Source organism: Phytophthora infestans, genomic scaffold, assembly GCF_000142945.1.
Source record: "Phytophthora infestans T30-4 supercont1.1 genomic scaffold, whole genome shotgun sequence".
NCBI classification, from domain to species: domain Eukaryota; phylum Oomycota; class Peronosporomycetes; order Peronosporales; family Peronosporaceae; genus Phytophthora; species Phytophthora infestans.
The window spans coordinates 3,179,292-3,192,898 of NW_003303758.1; the positions used below are offsets into that span (position 1 = coordinate 3,179,292).

Consider the following 13,607-nt stretch of genomic DNA (forward strand, 5'->3'; position numbering starts at 1 on the left):
GGTACCGGGTACCGCCACAGTAGTCTCCACAGCCGCTGGTTCAGCAGGCCCAGGTGGCGGGGCGTCTTGATCAGGAATGGTGAACCCAGCCATTGTGGTTCAGGCACCAGATGACTTGCACAGTCACGAAGGGACGATTTGCACAGTCGACGCGTAGCTTGCTCAGCAGGTCGCTTGCACAGCGGGGTTTCTTGTCACTTAGTACCAGTACTAAAGCTAGCTTTGATCTGTGTCCTCGGCGTTCACGACCAAGTATGAGGGACAAAGTAAATTGCAAAGTGATTGAATATAAAGAGATCGATACCTGGCACTACTCCTGCTGCGCCCTTGTCTGTTTGCCTCCTTGATGAGGGCTTGCACAGCCTCTCCTTGGAGCACCATGGACTTTGGCTGCATCTCATGCGTCCAAATATACGATGCCAGACTTGATATCTCACCAGCTGGTCCATCGCCACTGGGGGATCATCAAGCCACACAGAAATCCTTAGGCTTTAGCTTCGTTCTCCGCTCCCAGCCTAGGAGGCTTAGTATATCACCCGCTGGTCCATCGCCACTGGGGAGCCACCAAGCACTGCATACAGTACACGGAAAGTTAATGATCACGCCTGTTCGCCACCTGATGCCCATCATCTGGGGGCATCATATCAGCCGGCGGCAGATTACTACGGCAAGATACGATACCGATCCAAACATAACGAGTGCGATATGTGAATAACCGCAGTGAACAGTTTTTAGTATGGATTGGGTAAATTAATTCTTACTAAAACCCAGCAACCACCCAATTTGAGTGGCCGCTGGCCTAGAGACGACAAATGGATTTTGTGTATCAGCACCGATCGAGCTCGAATTATGATGAATTGGTCACCGTTATGGTCAATTTTCTATCCTTGTTAGCCTAAGCATCATGCATGTCACTACTCAAATTTTTATGCGAATTGTGCATCCAGCGACACAATGCACAACATGGTTCTATACGAAATTGCACGGCCTCCAGCGGAAAGGATACAAGAAACGTGGTCGCGAAGGAATTATGTGGTCCGCCGTGAAGTAGTTCTTGAATGGACACCAACGCGGCCCTAACGACAGGCACGACGGGCTACCCTCAGCCACGCTTCCTTGAGTAGCCATCTTGCTTAATTTTTTTTTTATATAGTTGATATGGCGACCCATTTTGTTTTTTTTACAGGTATATGGTTATTATGGCGACACCATAAAAAATACAGCAAGAAGACCGGTAAGTAGTCGTTCGAGCATCTCTGGGTTATTACTGGCAAGCATTTTCCATATCACCAGTAGGTGTTGCTACCGAGGATGCCACGGACATTCGACCAATAATCAATTACTGATTTCCTGGAGATACTTCAGTAAATAATTACAGTGATCCCTCTCATACCCACCGCATGATATCGCTAGCGATGCACATTCTTCGCCAGGCAAATCCGGACGCGTCTATATTACTCATGCTGGGGACCGTTAGTTGACCTTCTGTCATGTCATGATACATGAGTAGCATGCACACATGTTTGCGCTCCTCATTAATGGCTACCTAGTTATTGACCTTGCCTGTGGGTTTAAATGGTGCGGGTCACAGGCACTGTACTTCCTTACTGGAGCTCTCATCAACGGTCTATACGATAATAGTCCACTAAACGTACATCCTGAGGCTCCCAGCAACGGACTATTCGAAGATATTTCCGGCTCACCTGCCGCAGCACCCACATCACCATTGACCGGCTCGTCCTGGTATGACGACTACACACGCATCGAGGCTGGCATGGCATTTCGATGTTTCATCGCCAATCTGGCACTGCGGCGAGCACGGTTGACTGTTCTTGGGCCTGCAGCAAACAATGAGCGGAAATTTACGCCTCGGAATGAGACTAACCGAGCGTAAGAATTGGAACGGGACACAAAAGCTGGTACAGGGGCCATTCTAGCAGATAAGATTGACAACGCTCGACGTATAGCTCGCTCCGTAATGATCTCGAGCAGGGTTACTAACCCTGGTTTATTGAGCTTACTAGGACGCCACATCGCAACCTTTTGTACCCTTACCCGAACGTGCTACCAGCGACGGCAGGCTACTACTATATTAACACCACGGCACGGGCAGCATCAGCTCCAACCTCCTGTCATTAACAATCTCGAGTGGATTTGGACTATTCGAAACGACTCTGACAAATATGATCTTGTCCCTGTATCGCAATTCGCAGCCTTTGCCGACCCTATCGTGAACTGCTATATGAGCGCATCCAACAAAGCGTTGTGTGTTGTGCCCCCCCCCCCCCTGTCAGTTTATAGGAATGCAGCTTACGTCAGTCATAAAGGAGCGGTTCCTGTTAGTGTGTGGTCCGTCTGGTATCGACGGTTTTGCAGCGATGGATTCATATTTGCTTTTAGATTGCCAATGCGAGTGCGGTTTCATGAACTCAGCGAGGAGTTAGTCGTCAGCCTCAGGCCCACTTTACAATCACCTTCTGGCCCTGTGAGGGTAATTATTCGATGATCGAAACGACATCTCACGTGTCCGGTGTAAATAATGCAAGCCTACACTGAACCGAACCAGAACCACGGCTCTGATAACCTCTAAGAATCAGGAACTGGGTCCTGCGAATTTTGGGGTTCGGACTTTCAAATGCGAAAGGATAAAAGCCGGGACTTTTCTACGAGAGCCATTGACAGGTTCTCTTTTGCTAGCAACTATTGGGCAACTGCTATTTGAAGCTGTGAGCCCAAGCGCTGAAGTTTCTCATTTTGGCTCATTAAAAATTGCGACAAGACACGTGCGCCTATTATATCGGTAATATTGGTTCATACCGACGGTAATTGGTTCCTAACCCGTTTCGTTGAAGGCGTGAAATAGTGTGATGGCCGATGCGAGCTCACATGCCTGGGATATACACCAAAACCGTCACACTAAATAAACTAACTTGTCTCGTAATTGGCAACAGGTACCTGTCACAGCGCCTTACGACGATCTCTCGCAGCAATGTGATCTATGTTCCGCGACAATGCCACTGCGGTAGCTACCTCGTTCAAGTACCAGTCATATTGCGCATGTAGTCACGATTCATGATGGGGTCTCCGTGGCTAATTGGCGATACTGTAGCTGCAAACTAGAACGGATGTGCGCAGTATACCACGAGAAAATGGATTGGAATCAGAGGTCCCGTGTGAATCAGTACGATACAATAAAGCTCTAGCAATCGAGCGTTCGTTGGTATCACCGAAGACACTATAAAATCGCTTAAATACAACGCCCAGACATACCTACTGATGCCAACGGCTACTGTACCCAGTGACAAAAAAAAACTGTCTCACCCGCATTTGTTCGGTCGTTTTACCGACACGTTTGTGAAACGTTACTACCGTTGATAGCGTCTTTGTTGCGCTTACGACAATGAATTCATGTTAAATGTCCAATTACTATCTATATTATCGATAACGTAGCTTTTTGTTTCATTTGCAGCTCGGCACAATACAAACGTAAACGCAATTGTGGCACTCTGGCAAATACTTCTGGTGTGATCGCTCACAACTTAACTTCGCTGATACACCTGATTTTAATGAGATTGCTGCCTACCACCCATCCTCGCAATGTTTGACAACCCCACGCTTTGTTCCAAATACTTGTATCATACCAGTATCGCATCGCAATCCGTGAATGTGCACATAACCACCGACTTCGTTCGACGTTTCTATAGAAATGAATATTCCCACATACTGCCCCTAAAACGGATTGCTTTAGACAGGAGGTCTACTATTCGAAGAGGTATTGTACTCTTGGGCAAATGTTCGAGCATGTAACGGGGTACATAACCCCAAATGTATCCTTAGTTACATGAAGTATGACACGTCACACTTCGGGATATCTGGTACATGGTATTAGGGTCGTCCGAGGCCAACCATTGGCTGATGACATAGCTCTACAATATATGACTTATAGTTTGTAAATTAAACTCAAGCTGTACATACCTTTAATTATATTCAGTCTACAAATTACCCCTGTTCACTTCGCTTCCTTAGGCAAAAGGGAACCCGTGAACTTCTGTTCACTGAGAGTTTGTAAACTCTCGGAAGCTAACTTCTTATAGCGCAAGGTGCTGTGTGGCTCCGTCTCACTTGGTAGCACTTCTAGTCAGTCAATCCACACCAACGCGGGTAGACTATTTGAACCTCTCTGAATCTCTTCGCCATGGATAGGAACGACTTCTCCCATCTGAACAACTCACAGTTCGAGTCGGCTCGGAAGATGGCTCGCAGGTTCGGGATGGAGGCCCTGCAGAGCCTGGTGGCATAAGCACCGGCCAATCAGCTCGAGCGTGTCAATGCGTTTAACGCTTACGAGCAAGGGCCCATCGCGCATGTGCGATATAACCTGCAGGCTCAGGCGGCGGAAACAAATCTGCCACACCCGAAGCCAATACGGCTGAAGGTTAAGCCGTATGAAGGGAAGGAAGAAGAAAACATTCACGTTTGAGCTCGAGAGGTAGAGATCGCGATGGACGTGGCTCGGATCTCGACCGAGCAGCTCCGTATTTCTTTTTGCGCTCTCCAACCTTAGCGGTCGTGCTAAGCGTTGGGAGTTCACGCGGGAGGCGACATCGCCTAGATGTTTCACATCCTGGGCTCAGCTGTGCGAACAGCTCCGAACCGTTTTACTTCCGGCGAACAACGAGTACTAGCGGCGTTCGCGCTTCCTCTCCTAAGCAAGGAAGGCGTGAGCTATACGAGTACGCCCAAGCGATACGGGAGCTCACGGCGTCCCTAGGGGCAGCCCACTCAAGGAACACATCAAGGTGACTGAGTTTACGGATGACCTTCGAGTGAGCTCGGCGCGGACTCAGCTGTTCCGGGCGCAGGCAAGCGCCCTCGAAGGGGCGATTCAAGTGGCTCTTCAGGAAGAAATCAGCCATCACCAGGCGCGCCCGCCGGTATCAGCATGGTCAGGGAATTATGCGTCGAATCCCGGTCGAGCAAACCCCGCCTGACCCGTTCCCATGGATCTCGGGTCCCCCGATCAGCACGACATTCGCTGCGGGAAGCTGGGACACGTTAAGGCGTCAATGTCCCGCGAAGAGGAACCGCAGGCGGACTTTTTTAAGCCCGTCCTCGAGGATTACTGGCAGAAGCCAGGATCGCGGGGACAGAGGAACGCCGGAGACCAGTAGGGGCGGGTCGCCCTAGTGGGGAAGAACTAAGTCTTCGTGAGGGGTGCGCGGTCGGCGTGTACCACGGGCGATTACCCCCTGAGAGTCTTCGCACTCTCGAATCGGCGAAGACCAGCGGCGGGTTGCTCGTAGTACACGGATGTGTACGGAAATACGATCACCCCTTTAGAATCTTGATCGATTCTGGGGCGTCGAAGAATTTCACACGCCGCCAGACGGTTGCTCGTAATAGCAACAAGTTGTCCGATGCGTTGAGAGAAAGCAAGGGCCACGGGGCGGTGCCAGCGCGACTGGCCGACGGGAAGGTCGCCACACTGTCCTCAACGTCCAACCGTCAAGTTTGAAGACTCTGACAACCTCAAAGAGCGCACTGTTCTCGACATGGAGCCCTAAGATATCGGACTAAGCAAGCCCTGGCTCCAGAAGCACGAGCCCAGGATCGACTGGCAAGGCAGGGCAGTTAATACCAGCCGTCCGGCGAAGATCGACAGAGCATTGGTGAGCCATGTTCCCACCTCTGTCAGGACCCGGGGTGCCCTCAAGGGATGCCGGGGTAGCGAAGCATCCAGCAGATGCTTGGAAGTCGTCGACGTAAATGACGATTACGATGACACTTCGATGGTGGCGGCGCTAGGAGGCGCTGGCCAAGTGGGTAACTTAGGGGTATCATAGTTCCGCAGACAGCTGCTGCTGTCACGAACGCAGGTAATAGCGTATCCAAGGTGGTTAACAGAGCTCCACACACGTTCGCCCAGACCTTAACTGAAGATGAAGACGTCGGATACGCTAGCCGTGTGTGTTAGACAGTGCCCCACGAGGTCGCCAGACGTAACTGAAGCGAAAGACGTCGGATACGCTTCTTGTGTGAGTAACACAGTACCACACGAGGCATTGACTGCCTCGGCTGTCGACACCACGACACCCCCAGACGTGGGTAGCGAAGTTCCACGTCACGCTCGCCGTCGTCGGAGACTCCGCCGCCCTCCAGAGTCGAATCTGAACCTCGTTCAAATGAACGTCGCTTCAAGCGACTTGAAGCCCAGGCCCCGGACCCCTCCGCCACGGCCGGTGGAAGAGTGTTATCACGTCTTCGATGGTAAGACCGGTTTGCCTGTCAAGGTATCTGGTGTCCACTTGGAATCACTGTGGAAACAAGTGAAATCCTTTAAAAAGACCAAGCTGGGCGTAATCAGCAGGGTCCATGATGCCATGGCAGCGTCCCAGGACAGCCAGAAGGAGTACTCTGACAATTACGCTCAAACGCTCAGATGGTACATCTTGGACCACCATAAGATTGAGCTCTTCGGTAAGGTGGCTTCCCTTCAGCTGCCGGTTCCTGCGGATTTCCCCGCGCGTGCGTGATGAGCCCTTGCTCGTAAGTGTCAAACACACTAACACGTTCGACCTGCTCGGCCAGTTTTGATGCCACCAGGCCCTGCGAGGCCTCTATCCCGAACATGTCTTCCATCTTTCGAACAGACTCGAGCTGCGTTTTGTTCAGGTGCGGAAAGCTACTCTGGTACATGATGACAGAACATCAGAGGTTCAGGTAGTAAACCCGCGTTGGCATCGATTGACTACCAAGTGCTACCAAGTGTGGCGGGGTTACACAGCCTCTTGCGTTTGAGGAGGTGTCGATCTTCCGAAAGTATACAAACCCTAAGTGAATGACAGCACTCGTGTTCCTGGTCTGCCGGGATGAAGTAACAAGCTAAACGTACGCTAAGACTGAATGTATTTATAGGTAAGGCTAAGCTTGAGCTAATACAAGCTATAAGTCACCTTAAGTAACGCTACGAAATGATCCAATGGTTGACTCCTGAAGCCACTGGTGCCATGTATACAGTCCTTCTAAAAAGTAACTTTAGCTACTCTTCATGTAATGTTACACCATTTTCCGATCAAATCGAGAATCTCTCCGACCAAAACCTTCTCTTGTTTTTTTTTATTTTGATTTTAGCTGTTCTCATTATGATCGACAATTGGATCTAGAAATGGCGTAAAATCATTTTAAACAAATCGTGTAAAAATACTTTGTGTGTAAGATTATAGATGAACTCCGATCAGAATGAGAAAATACAAGATAAGGGCGAAATACCCTGCCCAATCAATTTACGGGTGAGATCTGAAGTACCTTAGAGTGTGTACACAGTATTAATAACTACAGATAATGTGAAAATAATCATACAAGCGATTGGAGGTATTCTCAATTCTGCATAAACTGATCTCATTTTGTGGAAATCCTTGTCCCAGTCCAATAGTTTTTGGGGTGAGATTTGAAGCACCTTACAGTTTGTACGCAGTATTAACTACTAAAGGTAATGTGATGATAATCCCAAAAGCAGGTTTTCGCCATTTGACTTTTAGCTAATATCATCTTGATCGTAGAAATTTTCAATTTAATCAAGAAATGGTGTAACATGTTAGCACATTAATAGTTACTAAAGATGATGTGATGATTAGTGATTGCAGGTTTTCTCATTTTAATCGGAGCGATTCTTAACTTGATCGGGAAATGGTGTAACATGTTTACCCTTCTTACATTAATGAGAGGACGAGTCTAGAAAACAGGTAAGGGGCACATTTTACCATCTTAGATGCTAAGGCACCTTCGATCGAAATGAACCTCCTTTTAAGAACTGAAGAAGCTAAAGGACCAAAGTTTCAAACACGAACATGACAATTTCATTTTTGGCGAAAACCCGAACAGTTACTTAAGTGTGGATAACCTTTATGGACCCCGGAAGGACTCCATCGAAAAAAACTGCAACAAGGCAAAATGGTCTATTTTCGTACAGGAACACTAACAATAGATCCAGTTCTTCTTACAAAATTACCTTCTTGAATTTCTGTATCATTACTAAAAACAACAACAGGGCCGCTTCTGTATCGGTCGGAATCAGATGGCAGCTGTTGGCATATTCCACGTTATTTAACTTGTATTTGTAAGGTGTGTTTTATGGTAGGAACTTATCGCCCCATTCTGGATTGCCGGCTGGTTGAACCTGATTTCAGGATGTGTCCCATCATATCCGGCATTTACACCCTGGTAAGAAGTCTGTAAATAAGTTTGGGTAGACTCCTGAAAAGTACTTGATTGAGTATTGTCTTGCCGATGTGCGGTGGGGCACGGACGGAGGGATGAAAAAGATATTCACGTCCAGCAGATGTGACGACAGGGAATGGCGACGAGCTACTCGTTGGTCGCCGCGAGCACGCACAAAGTCTGTGACAGACGCTTGAGCGGTGGGAAGGAATGGTCTTGAAAGTTCACGTCCGGTAGAAGTGGCGGACGGGAATGGCGGCTAGCGATTACGCTCAAATGCTCAGGTGTAAGAGCTGCTCACGGTCCGTACGAGTGAGCCATTGGAAGTCGATAAGGAAGGCAAAACAGGTTTACGTGTAGGTGGACAACCAATAAGTACGACTCGTGGTACGGCGGAAATTGAAGGACATCGATCTGTAACGTATAGAGGTGTAAACGGACGGTCTGAAACTTTCACCAACCAAACTGAACCGAAACTTTCCTCGTCTGTTTGCAACGAAAATTCGATGCGGATGACAACGCATCCAAAACACCACGTTTTGCATGATAGCACTTAAGTTTTTTTTAAACTGGCATATGTAAGAGCAGGGGGGAGGAATTACCCGGCTCTCCTGTGGAAAAACATAATATAATGAAATAGGTCGTTACCAGCCGCGCTTGGCTTGGCTATGGCTTACTTCCCTCGCGGTTAATAGATTCTCTCACCTGGAAAGTGCAGTGCGCGGCTCGCCGGTGAGCTCGGTGCTGGGCCCGCCTCGCACCCGCTCGCCTTTGTTGGCGCCATAGCTGCGTCACCCCGCCCCGAGAGGTGCTATTGTGCATTTAAGCATGGTGCACGCCATTGCTTCTGCAATTTTGTCGATGCAAATTGTGAGCGACTTGATTTTTTCTCTTTCAGAAACGACTGTCTATGCGTTTATGCACCTGCTTCAATTGTGCTGATTCAGTTAGCCATCAAACACGGCGGTTTTTGTATTTTAATTCATCAATGAACTCAGGCAGCTCGTCATGACTGCAACATCATGATCAAGATATTTAAGAAAAGTAAACGTACGACGAAATACAAACACCATCGAACTAAGAGCTACTTTAACCCCCCCCCCCGTTACTGACGCTTGATAAGGAAGCTTGTCTCAAAACCTACATGCTTGAAATCACGCATGTGGAAAATGTGGTAAGAGGTCCATTTGTATTTTTTACGACCTTAATGCACACGTTTTGGGCAGATTTCGTCAGATAGAAAGCTTTGTGGATACACTACTTTGAGACGTGCCTGGTTCAAACGATTTCGTGTTTATTCTCAAACTCGCCGCTGTCATACGCAAGCTACTACGCCGCAACGAGAATAGCCAGGTTTCATGCGCCGCCATGTTGCCGAGGTCGTTCCTGGCCGATTACATTCCGTCACCTTTTATCGCATTCGACGATGCTATCTTGCGCAACCCTGCGCAACCTCAATGCGGTTCTACCAGCCAAACGAAATGGAGTTTCTACGTGGTCGTAACCGACCGCTTCTACATTTCCATCCAGATGGCGCTGCATCTTCTTGAGCGGAACGTCTACTCTGTTGGCACCATAGAGACTAACAAGAAGGGATTCTCAGCAATACTCAATCAGCCACAGAAGCATCGCCCCAAGTCAAGGCCTCGGGGCTCCGCACAAATGGTTGTCTTCAAGTCGGTCCCTTAGCTCAGCGTTTTGGTCTGACTCGATAACACGATAGTCTACATGCTGGCGTGCGTGGCCAGCCCCTCGATGTCAACTTGCGGTACGTATTGTTTATTGTAATAGTGTGTGTATTTATCTAACCTTGTTTTGTATCGTTTGTGATAGAGCGTCGGATTCCTCGCAGCCAAGGTCAGAAAAAATCGGTCCCCTGCCCGTCCAGCATGAAGGCATACCATCGTTGGATGGGTGGGGTGGGCGTGCATGACCAGCTGCGGCTGCAACATTACTCGCTGCAGCTGTCCTTGCGCTTCCGTGAGTACTACAAAAGTCTGGCATTTGTCCTATTTAGAAACACTATTGTGAATAGCTTTATCGTATTTCTCGAAGCAAGGAAATGAGAGGCAAACCCGCCGCTGACCACGCAGGCTTCATTTTCCAGCCCTACGTGCAGTTACTGGACATGGGCCCAACGGAATTTGGTACACGGTACGGCTACAAAAGCATTTTGTTTTGTTTATTATAGTTTCCGGCTGTTTGGACTATTGTAGATGTACTCACGGGGATCTGTGACACACTCGTGGCTTGCAGAGGAGTGCTCGGGTCCGGACGTTTTGCTTGAGAGGGGCTTGCGGAGTTGGTACTAAAATTGAGAATGCATAAAATGTTTTATCCTGTTGTTGTGCACTCGATCTTGCTTCATAATAGTCTTCATCTGTCACAGACTTCTGCATCACTCCAGTCCGTAACGTCCGTAGAATATTTCCTGCTGTTAGAGCAGGATTTCCCCTCGCAATCATCTTCGTGCACGTTGGCGTGTCACCTGTGACTCCAAGTCGAGGTGACGCCACAAGCTCCGAAGGCCACAGCTTGGCCACAGCTTGGCCATGGACGAGGCGTGGGTGGAGGTGAACAGTATTCAGAAGCGCCTCCAACGGCAGTGTAAGGTGTGTACAATTCGCAAGACAGTGAGCAATCACTTACTAATAGCTATTGCAGGCTGTACTTGGGTGATAAAGTGCACCAGGGGCATTGCCCGGGCAACACGCGGACATGCTACGCGATCTGGCACGACCTCTGGAGGAATGGTCGCGATCGCCCTAAGCCTCGCTGCGGTCGCGGCATTCAAATGAGGCCACCGGGGAAGAAGGCAGGTAGCGCTGGTGAGACTTCGACTAAGATGTGTCTGCGAGTGAAGGTGAGATCGTCGTCGATGATAAAGGCAGTAGCGATGGTGACAACACTCCCGAGTAGACACATCATGTGCAATCAGCTGCTAGTGTTTGGTTTGCATTACTTTTGCACTTAATACAAGACGCTCGCAGTATTCTTTGTACTCGATTTAGCCAAAGAAAGGCCAAATCATGTTGCTTTATAACTAGCATGTAGCTATAGACGACGGCAGAACAAGCTCGATAGGAAGCGTTTGGTCACATGAACAGTGATAAGCTTTGTACTGAGATGCGGATACAGTTCGTTTTTTACCGCATACAAACGCCTTGTTATCACTATTCTTTAACATGCTTGATATCAAACATGATGTTAGGGTTGTGCATTTACGATTTGCACTCGTACCGGGGGGGGGGGGGTTAAATACCACAATGTAGCCCCCCCAGATAGTTGAGCGCGAACTCAACAGCTCATAACGGTATCGGTTCAGCTCGCATTTTTAGCAAACGTTTCCGGCTCTAGTAGAGTAGTCGGTGAGCCCCACAATTGCTTTTGCAGTGTTGGAGTACATGTCAGATACCAATAAAGACAACAATGGAACTACTTTAAATTGTTCGCGGAAAGGCTCTCAAGCAAAGGGGTCTAGAAGCACAAACATGTTTTCACGCGTTACAGACTCCGGTATTCATATCCGATATCCACCCTGCTCCTAATGTACGTGTGGCGCTAAAAATGTACTGCATTGATTGTGAGCGACTTAAATGTGGACTTGAAACTCGCGTTACCCTTATTGAGCCACCCCATATGCTGGATTTGGCCGATGGTGGTCACAACATACAATCTTACGTTAGAAAAGAAAAAAGTAAGTATTTTACAATTTAGTGTGTTGATGATGGGACGGATCGGGGATCGAATTGGCTGTTCGGAATCGATTTTCGTCCAGGCCCATTGACCTAGTTTGGACAAGTTCAAGGTATGAGTCTGTATAACGATATTGCAAAGCAGGTGTGCAGCTGGGCGATAACAATTGTGACAAGGTCCGGCAGATTAATCCACGTTTAAATATAATCTCGGTACGAAGTGATATCTAAGCTACGTTGAAGATAGTGTATATTATATTCATTACAGCATACATATAACCAAGCGATCGTTTTCATATAAGGTGTGGGTCCTTTGTTTGAATTCGTATCGGTATGAAGAGTAAAAACAAATCCCAATGCAGGCAGTGACTAATGTTGTACATGTATTAGTAAGTGCACTTTCGTTGTCTTGAAGGAGCTGCGGTGTCAGTATAATGTGCACATGGTTTGAAGCTGCGTGAACACGGAAAAAAACGTACTTGTAATGTGCACATGGTTTGAAGCTGCGTGGACACGGAAAAAGAAGAAAAAAACGTACTTGGAAGATGGACGTTAGGCCACAATCCGAGTAAGCGCGTCGGTATCAACAAAACTGATTCATGCACAATCAGATCAGACGTAGCTGACAGGCTAGCAAGTTTCCGTGTATTTGTAGAGGGTTAGTTTGGTAAACTAATACACTATGACTTATGTTTGATAAAGTGGGAAGTGCTGAAGTGTTTAACATACTTGAACACTGCAGCGAAGTACGAACGTGTTAAGTACGTGTACGTTCGTTGTTTGAAATGTAAGGACGCACAAGAATCCGGTGGTTATGTGCACCTTCGCGAATTGCAATGTGATACTGGTATGATACAAGAATTTGGAACAAAGCGTGGGGTAGTCAAGCATTGCGAAGATGGGTGGTAGGCAGCAATCTCATTAAAATCAGGTGTATCAGCGAAGTTAAGTTGTGAGCGACCACACCAGAAGTATTTGCCAGAGTGCCACAATTGCGTTTACGTTTGTATTGTGCCGAGCTGCAAATGAAACAAAAAGCTACGTTATTGATAATATAGATAGTAATTGGACATTTAACATGAATTCATTGTCGTAAGCGCAACAAAGACGCTATCAACGGTAGTAACGTTTCACAAACGTGTCGGTAAAACGACCGAACAAATGCGGGTGAGACAGTTTTTTTTTGTCACTGGGTACAGTAGCCGTTGGCATCAGTAGGTATGTCTGGGCGTTGTATTTAAGCGATTTTATAGTGTCTTCGGTGATACCAACGAACGCTCGATTGCTAGAGCTTTATTGTATCGTACTGATTCACACGGGACCTCTGATTCCAATCCATTTTCTCGTGGTATACTGCGCACATCCGTTCTAGTTTGCAGCTACAGTATCGCCAATTAGCCACGGAGACCCCATCATGAATCGTGACTACATGCGCAATATGACTGGTACTTGAACGAGGTAGCTACCGCAGTGGCACTGTCGCGGAACATAGATCACATTGCTGCGAGAGATCGTCGTAAGGCGCTGTGACAGGTACCTGTTGCCAATTACGAGACAAGTTAGTTTATTTAGTGTGACGGTTTTGGTGTATATCCCAGGCATGTGAGCTCGCATCGGCCATCACACTATTTCACGCCTTCAACGAAACGGGTTAGGAACCAATTACCGTCGGTATGAACCAATATTACCGATATA

At 47.8% G+C, this 13,607-nt stretch overlaps 1 protein-coding gene across 1 annotated transcript; it reads left to right on the forward strand.

Moving 5' to 3' along the window:
* Window positions 1–1,415: 1,415 nt before the first annotated feature.
* PITG_00605 (uncharacterized protein) lies at window positions 1,416–2,139 on the forward strand (the record flags this gene model as incomplete). The annotated part of the gene is made up of 3 exons (XM_002909142.1): window positions 1,416–1,472; window positions 1,592–1,890; window positions 2,025–2,139. 3 exons carry the CDS (start codon window positions 1,416–1,418, stop codon window positions 2,137–2,139), a joined length of 471 nt encoding a protein of 156 aa, XP_002909188.1.
* Between the last annotated feature and the right edge of the window lie 11,468 nt (window positions 2,140–13,607).